At 40.6% G+C, this 19,538-nt stretch overlaps 1 protein-coding gene across 2 annotated transcripts in view; it reads left to right on the plus strand.

The window, feature by feature from the left end:
- CPED1 (cadherin like and PC-esterase domain containing 1) overlaps positions 1-19,538 on the plus strand; it is a 169,872-nt gene that overhangs the window by 12,895 nt on the left and 137,439 nt on the right. For both annotated transcript variants that reach the window (XR_010922862.1, XM_067564278.1), the window contains exons 3-4: positions 2,798-2,984; positions 19,311-19,417. Coding sequence is in view for 1 of the 2 variants with exons in the window: in XM_067564278.1 (XP_067420379.1) it covers positions 2,798-2,984; positions 19,311-19,417 (294 nt within the window). In the remaining variant the exon portion in view is untranslated. The remainder of the gene's footprint in view (positions 1-2,797; positions 2,985-19,310; positions 19,418-19,538) is intronic.

Consider the following 19,538-nt stretch of genomic DNA (forward strand, 5'->3'; position numbering starts at 1 on the left):
CCCCATAGGCTCCACCTGTGCCCTAGGCAGTGGCTCCCTTCTGCAGCCAGGGGGACGGAAGATCAGTGCTCCCCTCCCTCTGACTCCAGCAGGGACTCCAGCACCTAGGGACCCAGGCAGAGCACTTTGCCATGCTCCCTGCTACAGCAGTGGGAGGGGAGTGCTGATCTCCCATTCCCTTGGATGCAGCAAGGAGCCTGCACTGGTCTTTTAGCACCACAGAAATGCGCTCCACCTGGGTGCTTAGGCAGCGGCTCCCTTCAGCAGCCAGCAGAAGGGGAGTCGCGGGCCACTTTGAAAGCCCCTGTGGGCCACTTTTGGCCCCCGGGTCACAGGTTGGGAACCACTGCTCTAAACACTAAGCACACAAAAGCGCATTAAATCAATGTTATTTCTTGAGCACTGGGAGTGTGCCTGGTGGCGTCCAGAGAGAGGAAGACACAGTCCTTACCCAAAAGAGCTACCAATCGAGATCAGAAAGGAATGGACACAAACTGAGAAAAGACAGTATTTCCAAATTAAGGGCAAATCCTAAGCGTGGCTCTGGATCTGGCCCAGAAACTCTCCCTTTCTCTCTCCTTAATTCACCCAGTTGGGTTTACATGGTATAGAATATCATGTGTCCTTGTGCAAAGTGGAGTGAGGAGTGGCTTACTTGCTGACTCCCTTGCCTTATGTAAATGGCATGGAAGGAGTAGGGGATGACTGGCTAAATTACTTCTGAGGTTACTACATATGGGGCAGGAGTCAGGGAGGGACCCAATGTACAAAGGGGGGAGGGGCAAGAGCAGTACGTCAGGCTGCAGGGGAAAGAGAATGGGGATGAGAAGGCGGAGAGCAGCCACAAGGAGGCATATGGGGAGGGTTGACTTCTAGTAATGACTGTAATTATATAGGAAGTACAGAAGAGAAAAGACCAAGAGGGAAAGATGGAAGAAAAAAAGCAAATGGGGGAGAGGAGACATACAAAGTGGAAGGGGTATAATGAGGCAATATAGCACTGATCTTGCCAGTCTCACTGCTAGACTAATATGTTATAAAAATACTACAAGGACAGGAGGAGGATCTTTTACAAGGTTATGTAACATAATTCCTCTGATCTGGTCATTTCCTGTTTATTCTTGTTCCTATATTCATGTGACCAGAATTTGTTTGCTGAATATTCTAACATCTAAAATATTCTTTGATTGGAGGTTCAGTAACTATATCTAGAAGACTCTCGTAATATTATAGACATATTTCAGCAGTCTCATAATCAATTTTGCTCATCCCACTCATGTGGATGTGTGTTCTATAATAAAAACAGAGGCGTACTAGTGATTCAGGGGTCTAAAATAGTTTATACCTCTCACTGCTGCAAAGAATTTTACACTTCAGCCAAGTGTAACATAAAGCTACATCCTGTGATTTGGGAGGAGACTGCAGTGAGAGTGATTGCTAGGTCTATAAACAACTGGAAGCATCTTGAATGACATTTGTTTATACCAAAAATCTGTGTGGTGGGGGAGGTTCAGCATAGCCTCTTAATAAAGACAGATGACTCTTCATTTGTGTAGCACTTCCTGTGTGCATTCCAATGTAAACGTAATAAAACTAGACAACTTTTAGTTTTTAAAATAAAACCTTTTTCTCAAATGTCAACTTAAAATTCATGTACTTGCCAGTTGATAACTTAATAATCCGGAATGAAAGACCTCTAAATGGTAGTGTAGTTCAGTCCTAAATAGAAATACTTCTCACAGGGAGAAAATCCAGATGAATAAAGTCACTTTGCTATTATCTTTCTGTAGAACAGCATCTAGGAAACTCCAGATAGTCACATTTTTTTTCCACACAGAGCATGCTATTTTTATGTACCTTGTGACTCTCATAGTGTTTGTATTTCCCCCACAAACATATTGCTGTGCATACATGCTGTGTTACTCAAAAACAAATAGAATCAGGTTGCTGTCATGACATTCTGACACATCCGGGTCCCATTAGAACAATGAAATTGTCAACCACTAGGGAAGGCTCATGAGTGCGGGAGACAGGCGCTGGCTCTAGATTAATGGAACTCACTCCTGCAATGGATAAGAGGGACCATAGAATGAACAGCTTCCAAAACTAAATGCCAAATTCACAGTATGAGTCTAGTTTGCAAAGGTGAGTGAGAAGTTTCCCTCTCCCCATTCTCCAGGTACGCCGGCACCTAGGCTGTTTTGTTTGAGTTTAGTGGAACAGGAATATTTATTCCTACATGCTGCTGGCATTAGCCTCTGTGTAGAAGAGCCCCAAACAGCAGAAAACTGGGGGGGGGGCATTGCCTGTGTTTCACTGGTGATACCATCCTACTGATCTTCTCCTGGCACACACAGGGCTCTCTGCTGCTCCTCCATATGACTTACAGGCATGGAGCATATAAGAAGCATGGCACGTGGAAAGGGGATGGGTCTGGTGAGACCTGTCTCAGGTTAGGTTGCTCATCATCCTGTGATGAATCCCGGATAGAAATGGCCCTCATGCTTTACTCAGGCCATTTTAGCAGGGTTCTGAGCGTCTCTTCTCCCTTGAAGTAAGTTACTTTCCTGGTCCAGCCCAGCTGACATGGAGACAATGTCACACGCTGGCATGTCTGGCTACTTGCAGATTACAGCTTCAATTAAATGCTTCAATCTCCATTTTTATATTCTTGAAAATCTCCATTTGGTTTGGTATCTAAATATCTGATAGCATGGTTTTGTGAAAAATAAGTGTCTCATGATCCTGAGGGTGTCTTGTCTTATGGGTGTTGTCTTTGCATTCTGCTTTCTGTTAGATCGAAGACGCTATTCTTAAGTACTTTGGGAGTCAGACAAGAAGAGCAATTTTGTACGTTCCTCCTTCCTGTGGTAAAAAAGAACTTCAGCTATATCAGCGCATCCTAGCACAATATGGATATACTGTGATAATCCTTGAAGATAGGAAACTGAATGTAGGGCTTGGACATGAGCATCACTACCAAGGTAAGAATGATGAGAAACAAATTATTACTCAAGTTTTGTCAGTAATTCAGAATTCATTCAAAAATATCCACACTGAATCCAATTTATAAACTTTATAAACCAGTTTGACTAAGGGCTTAAAGTCACAATCTGGCCTTGTCCAGTCACACAGCTGCTTCCTTTTCAACATAGGGACACTCCTTCTATCAACTGCTTGCCTTTTAACCCCACCCTAGTTCTGTTATTCTTCCTAGCCTGGGAAGTCAGTTCTATTCTTAAATGTTCTTGATAGGTTTTTATACTGCACTCATCACTATAGCATTTGAGTGCCTTCCAGTACAGCATTAATTAAGTTTCAAGACTAAAATCTGTCACGTATGGTTCTTTTCCCTCTCCCCTTCTCCAGGGGAGAACTGTGTGTGCCGTATAACTTTTTTGTTTTGGTAGGATTTTTTGTTCGTCTTTAAATGTGCAAGCTGTTTGTGTTTCTGTTAGAGATGGCAAAGTCGAAGACATATGCCTTGCACTTGGAGTGGTTGGTGGCAGGTTTTGTGATGGTCCTTAGTTCCTGTGGGAATTTGTTCCACAGCTTGAGACTGGCCTTTGCACAGATGAACTATACCGTTATGGTAGAAAGTTTCATTGTGCTCGAGGGGTTGACAGCTACAGTCTTCAGCCTGGACCTTTAGTTCAGCAGTTCGCAATCTGTGGGTTGTGACCCCAAGTGGGGTCGCTTCATCAGCAGATGGGGTCACAGCAGTCCCGAGCATGCAGAGGATGCTGTTTTACCAAATGGCCACCTCCACACAGTGTGACCTCACACACACCGAATGCACAAGGTCATGCCGCATGAAGGATGCTATTTTGCTTTACAAAACAGCGCCCTCCATGCAGCATGACCTTGCACGCACCGTATATGTGTGAGGTCATGCTGTCCGGAGGATGCCATTTTGTAAAGCAAAATGGCAGCCTCCTTACGGCGTGACCTTGCATATACAATGCGTGTGAGGTCACACTGCATGGAGGACACCATTTTTAAACTGCAACTTCCAGGCTGTCTGGGGTAGTGGGAAACAACACATCTGAAAATGGGGTCATGCATGGAAAATGTTTGGGAAACACTGCTTTAGATGGTCTTTTGTGTGTGCTGGGCCCCTACCACTGAGGGCCTTGAAGACCAGGATCAAGATTTTGATCTTGAATCTATATTCTATAGGAAGCCAATGTAGAAACTGGAGAAAATTGATAGAAAGAGATAGCCCAGCACTCTGTCAATGGAAGAAAATGACAGTTCTGGTATTTTTATTATGTGGTTTGTTGTTCCTTATTGTAAAAAATAATTATATTAATGTCATTCATACTTGCAGGAAGTTTCTGTGGTTATCAGATACCTCAATTTTGCTTTATTATTTAACTAATTTCAGCTGTGTTTATTTAAACTTGGATAATATGAAAATTATTCTGTATATTCATTGTGACTGCTTAGAACTTACTGTATTTAATACAGCCAATTTTCACTATTTTAAGTTAAGTTTTCTAGGTAAGTTTTAAAGATATTTCTTAAAAATAAGGTGTGTACATTTTTCCTGGTGAGCTGTCTCATGTATCAGAATATGGAGCATAGTCCATTTCTCTCTCTCTCTTTTTTTCTTAAATCTGGTTTCTCAGCTATGTCATCTCCCACTTACTACCTGCCATCAGTATACATCACTTCAGTGACAAGACACAGCACTTCTGCAGCCCACGCTGATGCCAGATGGATTTAGCTGCAAAGAAGTGTGCAGTGCAGCCAACATTCCATTCTCTGGGGACCATGTACAGCACATCTGTGACATCCTTTTTTTGACTTAACTGGCTGAAGGAGCAGGGCTCATTTAGGACTCCGAACATCTCACTGTGCCAAATTGTGCTGCGGTGACCACTAGTTAATTCAGTTAATTAAATTTCTGCAGCAGAGGTTTGTAACTAGTAACCAGACCATCTGCAGATTTCAGCTTTTCTGTAGATAGTTATATTTTTACATCCTGTGCCAATAATCCCTGCACTGTTTTTCCAGTAATGGGAACAAAAATAGCAAAAGCATTTTATACACTTTCCATTACCATCCAGATGTACCTGCAACTTTCAACATGTGTTAGTTGTATAGAATAAATGGAACAGACAGCAGTTTAATGTAAAAGTAACACCTTTCTTAATTCCATTATATAGCAGCATAGACTATCTTAACTTTCAGGGTTGTATACATTCCTAGCTTTAAGGTTATATTTTTTTAAAAAGGAAAAGGAAAAGAACATGTCTGCATTCCAAACTGATGAACTTTGCCTAGAGCTGAAGAAGTTATCATTGGAATTATTTTTCTCTTGCTGGTAAATGATATTTTCTAGTGTTCTGGATGGTGTAGACTGTACACTCTATTCTTGAGAAGGCTATTTTGAATTATGTTATGTCATAACATTTTCCTAACAAGACTGCTATAATTTATAAAATTGTGCTCCTTGGAGGCACTATTAAAAAGATATAGATAATAAACTGAAAATATAGAGCATGAATATTGTGGAAAAAATCTATAAAAAGAATCACTCCTCCTTGCCTGTTATAATTTAGTTCCTTGGTCTGGTGCTTTTCTTTTTGAGCAGTTTGAGTTTTTGAATGTCTGTCTTGTTCACGTATTTTTCAAAGTTCAGATTGATTTCTTAAGGATTTCTGTTTATGCTGGCTGTGAGCCAAAGGGCCTAGCTGAAGTCATATATGGAAAAAAATTCTCAACAAAGCATTCCTAACTTTTTTGTGCCGATTAACAGTAAATTTGGGGGAGATTATACTCGCATGTGAAGTCCAAATACCGTGGCTTGATAAACCGTAACGCAGCCTCTGGTTGAAGTGCCATTTTTGCCACAGCCTCAATCTAAGCTTGGAACCAGTCTTTTGGAGCTTCAAGGAAAAGAGTAAAAGGATTAGAACAGTGGTTTTCAGCATGTGGCCCCGTGGACCCCTGGGGTCCACAGGCCATGTCTAAGGGGTTTGCGAAAGATTGTTGTTACCAGAGAACAATGGCTTTCAGGCTATGTCTATGGCTTCCAAAGGGCACACCCTCTATTCAAAAATTTTTAGGGGTCCACAAATGAAAAAAGGTCGAAAACCACTGGATTCGAACGAGCAGAAGAGAGTGCTCCACCCAGGCCTCTCCTCTCCAGCTTTCCACATTGAGCCCTTCCTGCATGGCAGGTCAGAAGCCTTCCCCCCACAAGTGCAGAGCTGCTCAACTGCAGCTAACAAGCCCTGGGGTGTACAGAGTACTGAACTGCACTTCCAGGCCCTCCCAGAGTCTCAGACTCTGAAGAAGAACCTGTGGAGGTAGGTTCTTCCAGCATTCCCTGCCGTTCCTTCTTTCACCTTCCTTCTGGAGAAATCTCTCATCCGTGGGGCCATAATGAGAATTAAACAGGGCCTACATGGCCTCATTGCTCAGTGATGTGCTGCCAAAATTGTAACCAGGGCCTCCTTAAAAAACGTTCTGCCTCACTCGGCAATTCATGTGACTAAAATGCATTTCCACCCTCCATAAATTCATTCATTCCCTACTTTCCTCCTGATGCCTGAAAAAAAATCCATCAATTCCATACTCTCACATACTTGTCTCATCCCGTAAAATTAATAAATTGCATAAGTCCCTCCTCCCAAATCCATCAGTTTTTCCATCCTTTGTTTAGTACCTTCATACAACTGCTCTGATGGCAGCCCCCTTTATAGTCCATTCCCTTTCTTTATCAGTTCTGCACCTACAGATCAGGTAGGTAGACATCTGTGAGTGCACATCTCAGGTAAATGCAGGCTCAGAAAGAGAGATTGGCTTTAAGCTGCCTGACCCATCATTTTTTAATTTGTCTTCATAATAAACTGCTGAATTCTAACATTACATCCAGCCTTTGGATTGGTCGAGATGTTGCATGTCCCTCATGTTAACTAATCAGTTTGCCCATGCAGATAAATGCATCCCAAATGACTGCAGCTCAATTCAATGCAATTCTAACTTCTTGACCTCTCCACCACCTTTGAATGTTTGTTTTACTAACCTGGAGGAATTTTATGCTGTTACAGTGGGTACTTTAAAAAAAGAATCAAATACCATTCTGTGGTATTGACTTTACAACATCATTTTCTATACTGGAATACCGCAGCAAGATATTAACACTATATCATGGCTTATGTTTACTTTTTGAGGGGCGTCCATAGTAGATGAAATTCTAACCCAGCTGTTGGAATAATTGTTACAATTAATATATTGACTTCTTATTTTGGTTATTTATTATCCTGTAAGGCAAGTATTGACCTGGGCTTTGCTTTGATAAATATTTACCTCATGGGTCAATAAATCTCGATGTTCATTGCAACCAAAATCAATATCTGCTTCATATTTTATTCATTCATTTGGGGTAGTTCTATGGAGATTCTGCACCATATAGATCTTTAAAATTTGCATGGGTTTCAAACTGTGTTCGATCTGCAGTGTTTCTTCTTTTCTAACTTTCTCCTACCAATGGTTTTGTATTTTCTTCCACTTTAAGAAAGCCCTGTCTGACCGTGTACAGCGTCTGTGAACACAAGCTCTGCTTCTAGCAATCAACTCTGAGACGATCAGACCTAGGGCAGATGGTGGGAGGGGTGAGGATGTGGAGAGAGATATGAGTGATAAAAATGAGCTTGCACTGACCAAACCTGAATTAATTTTGGTCTGGCTCCTTGTCTGGCTGAAGCCATTACGGCTATGAGATAGCAGTAATTCCCCATCTCTCTCAAGGCATTATTTAGCTCTTTACAAACATTAATTAATAAACCATCAATGTCCCCATGTGGCAGGCAAATGTGACCATTTCTGTTTTACAGATGGAGAAACTAGGACAAAAGCGAAGACTTGACTAATGCCATACGGGTCACTGTCAGAGCTGGAATGAAAAAACATGTTCCTTGCTCTAAATCTTGATCTTAGTCCTCTAGATGGCCTCTCGTGCAACTGATTTTTTCTTACCTGGGACCTGGGGCCACATGGGCTACTTAGCAGAGGAACCAGCTTAGTTGCGGATGTCTGGCCAGCTGCAGAGAGAGAGCTTGCAAAAGCACTAGTTTCAATAGCAGGGCCAGTGCAGTTCTTTCTTCACAGCTGCTTAGTCTGGCAAGGGAACTATAGCCGGGGGTTTTACAAGCCCCAAAGATCACCCTGTGATGACTATTAGTGGTACTATTAATACCTCAGGACTAAGTCTCCACCATTGCACTCGACCCACACCATTTGCTTCACTTTTCAGGCTATGTTAACAGCAAGAGGGCTAGGAATTTAATTTCTTAAATAGAAACTGACATTAGAAATGAGGAGGGTAAAGGATGGAATAGGGTTTCTAAAGATGATGTAGCTGATTCCCAGGATGATGAATAAACTGGCTGTGACTCAGTACTTGGGTGCCTAGACAAAGAAGGACTAAGATGCATCTTTCTTCTAATTCAGAATACATTAAGGGAACAAATCCATATGAAAGTGTTCCTGGGGGCCACATGGAAAGCTACTCTACCTTCTCCAATACTTCTCCTGCATTGATGGCAGTTTCCCCACATTAACAATGCATGTTGGTAGTGCAGCTACAAATTGGATATAGCTGGTGAGAATGAGAAAAGCCAGACAGCAAATGCCATATGCAACATGTTTCCCTCAAATGGGGACAATTTCAACATGGAAATATGCCTAAAATAGTACCAAGAGTACAAGAAACATGGGCACAAACTAGTCAGATTAAAAGGATTAGAGCTACCTACTGGGTTCAGAATACATCCATGACTGTAGGCAGGATTAACTGAAATCTTCGCTCTTTATTTTTAATTGTCCGTAGCATTGTTAGGAACAAAATCTCACTTCTGGACATTCCAGCCACCAGTCAGTTTCTGTGAAATCAGATTAATTTTAGCAAACAATTATAAGGACACAAAAGGCCGAGAGGAAAACTGCTGGTGTGCTCCATAAACATCTGGTTACTGTTTTCAATTACAAGGACCAACCCACTTAAGGAAGTAGCTAGTTTCTTTGGAACAGAAATGAGACACTGGGTTTTTTATTCTTTTCTTGTAGTGGAGGGTAAAGGAAATGTCAGGACTAAAGAGGTCACTAGAAGCTCAGCTTTTATAAATAAGAAAATCTCTGAGAAAATTGAAGTAAATTGACCCCAAGTTCTAGCACTGTAAACAACCCCGTAGAGTTAAGGTTAAACAAACATGACTAAGCATGCCAATAAAAGCACAAGATCGCTTCTATTATAAATAAATCAGTCATTTTAATAAATATTGTGCAAAAAATGAAGGTGGCCACAAAGTGACTGTGTGTGTGTGTGTGTGTGATGTCTAAATAAAAAAAATCTTCTAAGGTTGCCGGTTACAGAACCTTTCCTCAAAAGCATTGTAGGTTCAGTTAATTAATGGCTTAAAAGCACATCTGGCACTGTACAAAATACGTTAGTTTCTTAAGGCGAAATGTATGTCGTGTTCTGTGGAAAGCTTTGTCAAGGAAAAGCATACATTTCAAATGCATGCTGTTCTTCTGTCTCTTGGCAGAAGAACTTTATAGATTCAAAGCACAAAAAAGGCTTGTGGGGCTGTAATAATATCCATCACAGCGTACCAAATTACCAGCATATTTAAGGCGTTTGTTAGGTTTGCTCTACTTCATTATAATGAAAGTTCAAATGTGATTTGAAAAAAAAATGTTACAAACATAAGAAAATAACATTTTGATCACTCTTATATTGCTTTTAGTATTGCTGCTTGTCTGTTTGCTAACTACTATTAAGTGTGGACCTGATCCCATACCAATGTACCAATTGTGGTACTCGGTGTGTTGGTCACCGATGTTTATCAGTGTAGGCTGCGTGAGTGTGTCCCTATGTAGATGCTGTCCCAGCTCTGGCCAGGAAACTGAGACAGCTCTCACGATCGAATGAATCGACACGACCACAGATTAGCTGAGCAACGAAGGCGCCCAGGCCAGGTTTATTGCATGCGGCACAATGAGAAATGACTTACAGAGTATCTCTGGGTCAGTTTCATATTGGCGGTGTTACAATGGTCTTGGCCCAACGGCGGGATTTTCCGTTATCCCCTAGACCGGACACCGGTATTCCCTCTGACACCCTCTTTTATACACTGTTACATACACTTTCGGTCTGCCCCCTTTCACGTAGGTAGTTGCCACCCTCCTGACGTAGTCTAATACCACCTTTTTCCGTTGATTGACTGATTTGGGCACCGCCACTCCATGTATCATTTCTACCCATAAAAGTGTCATTTGAGAGAGTTAGTATCTTGGTACCTCTTATACCTACTACATATTTTAGTAATATTTTGGCAGTCTTACAACCTTGCAGAATCAGCACTTTCCTATACCAGTCTCAGTTAACTTGAGTGACCCCTTATACTTCTGTTCACTCGGCTTTTTCCATTTAGGCCTTAGCCTGTTTTACAGGCCTTAAGCTCTCACTTCTTACTACACCAATGACATCAATGTAAGTATTGTCACTGATTTCAGTAAGAGCCAGATTAGTCTTTAAAATACCCAGATACAACAGTATCCCATTAGAGAACAATTTGTATCATGCTACTGTATTCTAGCATACTTAGTACTTTTCAAAAACTTATTAATTCTCCTCGCTTATTATGAACAGAACACATTGTTGTTTCTTTAACCGAAGGGCACTGAAAATATTTCTGTAGACCATTGTTGAAATAGGGTAAAAAAAACCCTCTGTAAAGTAGTAAGTTTTTAAAAAATAAGATGAGCTGTTTGTCCCCAAAAGGGAAGGTCTTTATTGATTGATTTCAAAGGATGAGAATACTGCATTTTACCAAGTTAAAAATAAAATGCAGTTGTTGTAACGGAATGTACATTTCTTGGAATATATAATTCCAAACTTAATCACATGCATGAATGCATCCCAAAGCCAGTATCATGATCACTTTTATGTTGAGTTACAGTTTAAAACAATTACTATATTTTAGGCGTTTGAATACACTAGTTAAAATTAACACTTTTCTGGAATAAATTATGCCATGTTAACAGAATATGAAAAACAACATTGTCCAGGCTATAAAATTGCTGTAAAGCCAGTAAACGTATGGGGCCATGATGTGTGATGCCACTGAAATAATTGAATTATACCAGGGATGAATTAGGCCCAGATGGTGAAAAAACATGTGATTTACAATGTGCTGTTTATCTGAAAGTCTTTAAAGTGGGGGTAAGGATAATTTAGTAAATGTAGCAATATGGTAAGAAAGTTGCAACAGCAAGTGGTATACTAAAATAGCAGGGGGCCCCAATGATCTGTATAGGGACATGTGCTCTTCAACATACTAACAAATGATCTGGAAAAAGGGGTGCACAGCGCGGTGGCAAAATTTGCAGGCAATATGCGAGGGGAGGGAATCTTTTATCGGTGTAGGTAATCCATCTCCCCAAGAGGTGGTAGCTAAATCAACAGAAGAATTCTTTCATCAACCTAGCGCTGTTTATAATGGAGACTTAGGTTGGCTTAACTATGCCTCTTCAGGCATGTGGATTTTCCTGCGTAGACCAGGCCTCAGTTCTTCAGGTTCCTGTTGTGTTCAGCTCTGTTGTAGGGGAAGTGGAGAGGACTCATTTCGGTGCTTTTCTGCTAAATGGCCAGAGGGATTGCTGCAGACGGATGTGCAGTCATGCTCCATCTGCAGCACTCCCAGACCCTGTTGGCTCAGCAAGGAATAGATAGGGCTGAAAATCATACCCAGGTCTCTGGCGTAGCCATGTAGAGCACTAATCAGGGTCCTTGAAGCTAACCTTATAGTCTGACATGGATACCTGACCTAAAAAATATCTGCACCAATGGTTAAAGATAGGCAAAGATCCAAGCAACTGAAAACAAGGTGTTGCATTGGGAGCCATCAGGCAGCCTTGACTATGTGTTGTTTATGAGCCATCCCTCAGAAGACAGGTGGAATTTATATCCCAAAGAAGAAGAAGGTAAGGGCATGATCCCGTGGCACTTACACAGGTGAGTAATCCTTACATGAATAGTTTGACTTTTGTGGGATTACTAGGTGAATAAGAATGTGACTAAAGGCTGTAGCATCTGGGTTTAAATCCTAACATGAAGCGTTTTACACTTACATTCTTGAGGAATTTGGGATGGAAAGCCTTATTTTTAGTTACAGTATAGCATGCTGAATTACTAGTTTCTCTCTAGAGAATAGTATGTTATGGATAAATGCTGTGCAGAAAGTAGTTTGAGAATGCCAATTTATGAGAGCATACCACAGTAATCCGAAGGTGCTGAGTACCAGGACAGAAGTGGAATAACAGAGTTGAGTGTTTGTCTTGCCCTGATGTCTTTGCTAGTGGTTCAGTGTGGTATGTTTGCCTTTTATTTGCGATGAAATTCCTCTATAGGTCACAAAATATTTTTCATATCATCTTAATGTAGTATGATGAGTTCCCAGACGGTTCACAGTCAGTGGTGGAATCTACCACTCAGAACAGTCATCTCCTGAATATGAAAATTCATTGGTCATGTGATAAAGGCATTGGGCTGGGACATAGAAGAACTGGGTTCTAGGCCCAAGTTCCTCAACTAGACTCAGTTGTGGCTTTGTCAGAAGCCCTGAGCAAGAGTCAGTACAGAGATATGCTGGAGCAGATCAGGAACTGGACCGTGAATCCCCTTGCTCTGGGAGAATAAGCAATCTGTGCCTGTCCTACACCAAGCACAGATTAGGTCCTGTGGCATACCAGATCAGCTGGGTGGGCTAGAGGCTGGGGGAGGTGTTTGACAGAGCTGAGGCACCACTCCTGCTAATCCACAAGTGCAGGAGGGAGAGGGACTTGGCAGAGGCTGTGCTCCCTGGGAAGTAAGAAGGCTCTTTAGGCCCTCTTTCTCCTTTCAGGGCATGCAATTTAACCCGCAGCATCCAGGTACATTAACCTCTTCTGAAGGGTCGCAGTCAAAACACAAAACATATATAGTTTGTACCCCAAAGCTTTCTGCCTGAGTTAACTGGGTAAATAGATGGTGTTTGGAACTGAGTTAGCTATTTGTGCACTGTCAGTTGTACTAGCATGTTGCCTTATGGAAGATCACAATAAGTCTCAACAAATCAGATGAAGCATGTAGTATGGAAATCATGAAAAAAATTGTGGATGGTTAAACTCTCAGCTGGCACCTGGAATGCTAACAAATAATAATTAAATATTTCATAATGTTCCCTCAGGCTAATTTCCTAGTTGTCACAACTGAAACAACAACTATCATTTCTTCATGGCCACTGTGGTGAAATTTGAGTTGATGACAGTTGCAGACCTCTATTTTCACATGGCCATCCAACATCAGGAGTCAAGTTAAAAGAAATTCACCTGCCAAGGAAGAATTCGCTTAAGTAAGAACTTCTTCAAGGGGACTGTTGCCTCCCCCGCACCCCAAGATGTGAAAAGTCCTTCACAAGAAATTCTTCAGAAGGAAAATCAGGGACAGAAAATACATTAACAAAACAATCAAACAAACAGAAAGGCCAGGCCAGCAGCAGCAGTGGGAAAATCTTCAATACAACAAATGGCATTAAAATCTTTATAAAAAGGGATAGAGAGAAGCTACCAAAACAAGCAATAGATAACTTTCACTGAAATGAAGTCAGTAAAAACTATGCTGGACATGTCTTCAAACATGGACAGTGAAGTGCTTCATCTGAATCCCTTAGGCTTAGACAAAGTGCAGTAACTGGGCTTTACGCTGCTGTCTTGTCCGCCCTATAACCTGAATGCAGGTTACAAAACAGTAATGCAGTCCCTCAGTAGCCCTGTCTGGTAACTACAGCAGTTTAGGGGCTTGAGTAGCTGACCATCCACCCCTTTGTGCGTTGACTTTGCTGCAGACTTGAGGCCTATTCCATAAAAGGCTTTTTTTTAAATGAAAGCTTTTAGATGCTTAGATTCCAGCAACCTCCAGAAGAATGTATCCATGCACCAAGCTGCTGCAAGCCAGCTCAGTTCACTCCCTGCCATCCACAGGGACAGAGGGTTTTGACTCCAATCACCTGTAGCTTTTAGAGAGCCACTGCACATTATACTAAAAAAAAAAAAAAGTTATTTATAGAGGGGGTGTCAAAAATGTATGTGACTATCCAATAGGGTTTTAATATGTCAGAGCATACACGAATTGCATAGAAAAAATATTGTTTTCTGAAAACCGCTGGCTTCTCCTCATGAAGTTCAAATTTGCCTGGAAAGCTACCTCAAGTGGAGTTCGAGCAGCAGATTTCCTAAAGAAACAAAACAGTTAGTGTCCTTAGGCTTGTACAGAATCTTAAAGCCTCCAATTTATTTATTTTCTGTAACTAGTCTGAAGAGGGGTATGGCCAGGTACTACAGATCCAAAATATGGTTTTCAAAGATGGTGAGGGGAGGTTTTACAAAATGTAACATTAGTAGAAATATATTCATGTGATTTTTAAACATATATTTCAATGGAAACTTCTTCATGAAAGGCTTTAACTTAAACACAGCATTATTGTGACAATGCAAGAGAATGCAAAAGTGGGAAGTAATTAAAAACTATAAATAAAAATGTAGCTGGACTAGTCTTTTAATTTTCAGAGCTGAATGAAGTGCAAAAGTAATTAGTATAAAGAATGAACAGTATATTAGATTTTAAAAGTTCATTTTTAATAATCCAAGATGTTGGCAGTAGTACAGGAAAGGAAATTTCAAAGTATGTGATTAAGATGACACTTTCCCTTTAATTTAAAGCTAATGCTAGCCTGAGTGTGTTTGTGTGCATTTGGTATTAAAAATAGGCATGTTAATATGTTATAGACCAATTTATACCAATCTGGGCCAATTTTCTGCAGCAATTCCGTGTTGACAATCCCATTGTCTCCATGGGATGCCATCTGTAGGGTGTCAGGCCTCCAATGTGATTAACCAAATGTGTTCCAACTGACCTGGCTATAATGTGATAATTGCAAGGCTGGGAGCCAATCAGATTGCTCCATTTTATAAACCCACTTTCAACTTCCAGAGTTCACAAGAACCTTGCCAGTAGGGGGTCCAGGGAATCTGTTGTTTGCTTTAACTTTAAAAAATAGTAGTAAGATTATTTTCTCATGATAAAAAATCTGATATTCTTGTTCACTTTGACCTATGATGCCAGAAGTCAAAACTCTGCAAAGTCTTTTAAAGCAAATTTTAATGTTTTTATTGGTCTCTGCACTGCTGTTTCCACTAGCTGCTTAATATTTCTTCCACTCTAGAAGCCCTTCTGTTAAAAGCATGTTTATTTTTCTATTCAGATTAATTCTTTATACATCTCTGATTAATGCCCCTCTTAGCAGTTCTAAGTGGTCAGTTCTGAGTACAACTCTCCTGAGAACAATGTTATCTTACTACCACCTACTATCTGGGTGAAAATTTGGATCTGTATATTATATCAACGGGAAGTTCTTTGGAAAACAGGTTACTGGTTTGTATAGCAAGAAAGAGGCTAATTAAAGGGGGCCCTGGATGTAAGGTTTAAATAGTTATTCACATTGAGCTTGATCTCAACATGTGCTAAGCACCTTTAACTCCCACTAATTCCAGTGGGAATTGAAGGTGCTTACCACCGTGTTGGATCTGGAGCTGAATTAGTAACATAAGACCTCCTGAGCCAGGTCTACGCACTGGTTGAACCAAAGGTGTGACGTTGCACCAATGTAGTTGAACTGGTGCAGCTTTGTATGTGGACACATTTACATGTGTTTAAAACTGGCTTAGAGTGGGTTAGCTTGTCCTTGTTAAATACAAGACAAGCTACACTGCCCTAAATTAGATTTAAATTGATGGAGAATGTCCACAGACAAAGTTGCACTAGTTTAACTAAACTGGCGCAGCATCACACCTTTAGCTAAACTGGTGCAACTGGTGTGATTAGACAAGCTCTGAAAAAGCCTGTGCTGATGTAAGTGCAATGTGAACTTTGCTGCACCCCATTCGATGCAGTCACTCTTATACAACCCTTGACTAAAAGAGAGAGGCACATGCATTCGATTACTAGTTAATGTGCCAAATGCTGCTCTTCCTACGCAAGTAACCCCACTGAAATCAGTTTAATGAGGCAAGCAAGATTTGGCCAAATATGCATAAAGCTCTTTACAAATCGTTAGTAGCTTTGTTATTTTTCAGATTATTCATATAGGTTTTAAGTGATTAAAAAGTTAAATATCTTTTTGAACCCTCTCCTTCAAATCCCTCTTCAGAACTCACTGATACTGTGGTGCCTATAGGAAATTGCCACTGGGTAATGATTAGAGAGAGGGCTAGGTTATGGGTTGTTAATATTCATTTGTTTAAATGATGTGGAAACAGCAAGGTTATGCACATAGCTGGCCTATGTTAACATGGGATCTTATTACTTACCTTTGTCCTCCCTCCCTCCTTTTCCTAGGTTTGTTACACTCGTGTATTGTCTTGCTTTAAATTAGATTGTAATCTCTGAGGTAGGGTTTTTGTACAATGCCTGTCACATTGGGGTCCCATCCAGAATGGGTCATTTGGATGTTACCATAATCAACATTGTAATAATAACCCCTTCAGTGCCCTGTTGCTTTCCAATATCACAAGTACAAAATGGGGGCAGATCTATGGTTTTGTGTATGTACATTGTACACCTTCATTTTCCACTGAAGTGTTAGCATGCATGATGGGTACATGGGACAATTTGCAGCCTATGAGAATGTTCATATAGGGTTCTGCTCCGGGGTGAAGCAACTATAATAGCAAATATGTAGTTTAATTTTTACCAACCCTCTTTCCCCCCAAACAAACAAAACAAAAACCCTTGTTAAACTGTAGCCGATTAGAGATTTATGGTCTATCTGAAGGGCCAATGTCTCCATCACCTTTTGATCTGAAGTCGAGATGCAATACTAAATAGACACCCCTTTTGGGGAATATAGTATGCTCTAATAGATAGGTCCTGTTTCAGTTCTGATTGTGTTGCTTTGACATAATCTGTGCTTAGATGCCTGATTATCCTAACTGCAAACATAAATAATGGCAGGCATACAAAGAAGAAGCCCAGCTGAGCCTGAAGATGTGTCCCTAAATGTCAACAGTTCTGTTCCTAGGCATTAAGGTTGGAAATGAGTATGGTCTAGGAGATCCTTGTCTGAGTCTTTTTTTTTTTTTTTTTTGGTAAATACATCTGGATCAGTCTGATGTGTCCTAAAGGCAAACATTTTGCACTACAGTATCCTTTTGAGACAGTGATCAAATTCAACCCTGGCCAGAAGCTGTAGCAATATCCAGAGAAAGGGAGATGAACTGCATCAGAGATACAGTAATCCCAACTCCAACCCTCAGTTTGCACACATCTAAAGATTGTTTTATATTCCATTATAATGAGTCATTAAGATGTGTTTACTGGTCTGAGACCTAACACTGTGCTTATATGATAATTACGACTGGTGATGACCACAGTATTGGTAATTAGTGCTATAAATCTTTTGCTCTAAAAGGAAGTATTTCTTAGTAAGTTTTTTGTTCTCTGGGATTTTGTTTGCTTGTTAATTATATACGTCCCCAGCATATCTATTTTTTGTATCATAAAAGGGCACTCTCAAGTCTGTCAGACCCAAACTTCACTTACCTTTAATGATTATTTATACAGCATTATTGGTTTTCCTGATGTAGAAATAGTATTATTCTACAATAATGGTTGCAACATAAATAAAACCTCAACTCTTCAGCTTTGTAGCCCATTCACAAAAAACAAACGGTGCTTGTTTGCTTTACAATTATGGATGCACATTCTGCACACTCATTTGATGTTAAATTTGGGCCATCTCACTAACCTTCCTGCAAATCCTCCAGCCATCTTTGTGTTTGGTGGTGTGATTCTGGTGGGAAATAATTAGTTACATTTTGTGGCGGTAAGGCTGCAAAAATTGTGGAGGCTGTCACAGGAGCCAAGCCTTTGGGTTGGCTTATACAAATAAAGGGTGCTACAGACTGGGCAGCATGAAATGAAATATATTTAATTTTTCCAACTATGGAGCTAGTAACAAAAACTAAAAAGCACCACAGTAGTTACCAAGAGTTTAGCCCAAAATGGCATTAGATTAAACCAACTCTGCTTTAGTTTCCACTTTCCGTCTTCCCCAGCTAATCTGCCCCTTCTGAGATTCTTGTTTCTGTTGGCTTTCTGTGCCTGAGGTGTTTACCCATTTACTGATTCTCTGCGCCTGTGCATTCAGCATGGCTTGGCTAATCTGGTTGTCTTAAAAAGACTGGGCTAGTCTAAATGGCTAAGGATGTCTATGAGAGAAAATATGCCAAAACTTGGGTTGCCTGTCTAACAATACTCAAAGGGCCAGATGCAAAGATGATGGATATGGTAGTATAAGTTAAACAACCTTACATTAGTTTATACACCCTTCGACTTACTTGCATGTGCTCTTCCATTGTGTAAGGGAGTGTAAATTGGCATAATTTACTGTTCTCCCTTCTTTCAAAACCAGTATCCCACTGCTAACACCAATGTTGCTCTCCTGCTGAGTGGTGGCAAAATTTTGGGGTCTTCCAGGTCAGCTTTCCAGTGGAGAAGGAAAAAATGACTCAGTCGCTAGGTAGATTCTAAGTGTAACTTGCTTGATTTTCACATATACACCAGTCCTGGAACAGAGATGGTGACAAATGGTACGCTGGCAATCCAATGCCCAGTTTCCAGGAAGAAACTGTGTGCCAAGAACTGATTCTAGCAGAGCAAACTATCTTGCTACTTCCAGAAGCTTCCTCTACAGCTTCCTCATTACAACCAAATCAACAATAACAGAAGCATTATTTGCAAGATTTAAAACTTGCTCATGCTCGAAGAAAAAGAATGTAGAATATTATATGTAACACAGTGACATCTGCCATAAAATTATACATGCTGGGAAGCTGGACCTGGAAAAGGAGTAGATTAAATTAGGAAGGGGCTACTCAACTTCAGTAAAATGCCTTACAGATCCTTAATGTATAAATTACACTGTCTTAGACCCATACTTCAGGGGAGCAAGTGTGAGGAGTCTTACGTACACCTCTTAATGCATCGACTCTGAATTTGGCCCAAAGCCCAGAACTAACCAAACAAAACAAAATTGTGGTGCTGGATAGAAAAGTAAAGCACCCACCCCTCCCCCACTTAGTGGTATATTTAATACTCTAACAAGTCTGCCAGTCCTCGTGATTTGGCTCTGTATATTTTTCCATTCAGGCTTGAATTGCATGATATCTCTTTCTCAATATGTTTCTGTTCCTTTTGATAGGTGAATTAAGCTCTTGGGATCTTCTGATTTGCTTATCTTCCAGTAAAACGGATGATACAGACTGCTTTCAAATAGATGACTTGCATCAGTTAGAATTATTCCAGAAGGTAAAGTATTGACATGTCATCTTTTGTTTGGAGTACCCCACATTTTCAGCACCCACTGACAAAAATAGTGTTCAGTTATCAATTTATGGTATAAAAATGTGGTTCATGAGACTGTAAACCA

The sequence above is a fragment of the Emydura macquarii genome, unplaced genomic scaffold, assembly GCF_026122565.2.
Source record: "Emydura macquarii macquarii isolate MOO-44397 ecotype Brisbane River unplaced genomic scaffold, CSIRO-AGI_Emac_v2 contig_2636, whole genome shotgun sequence".
NCBI classification, from domain to species: Eukaryota; Metazoa; Chordata; order Testudines; family Chelidae; genus Emydura; species Emydura macquarii.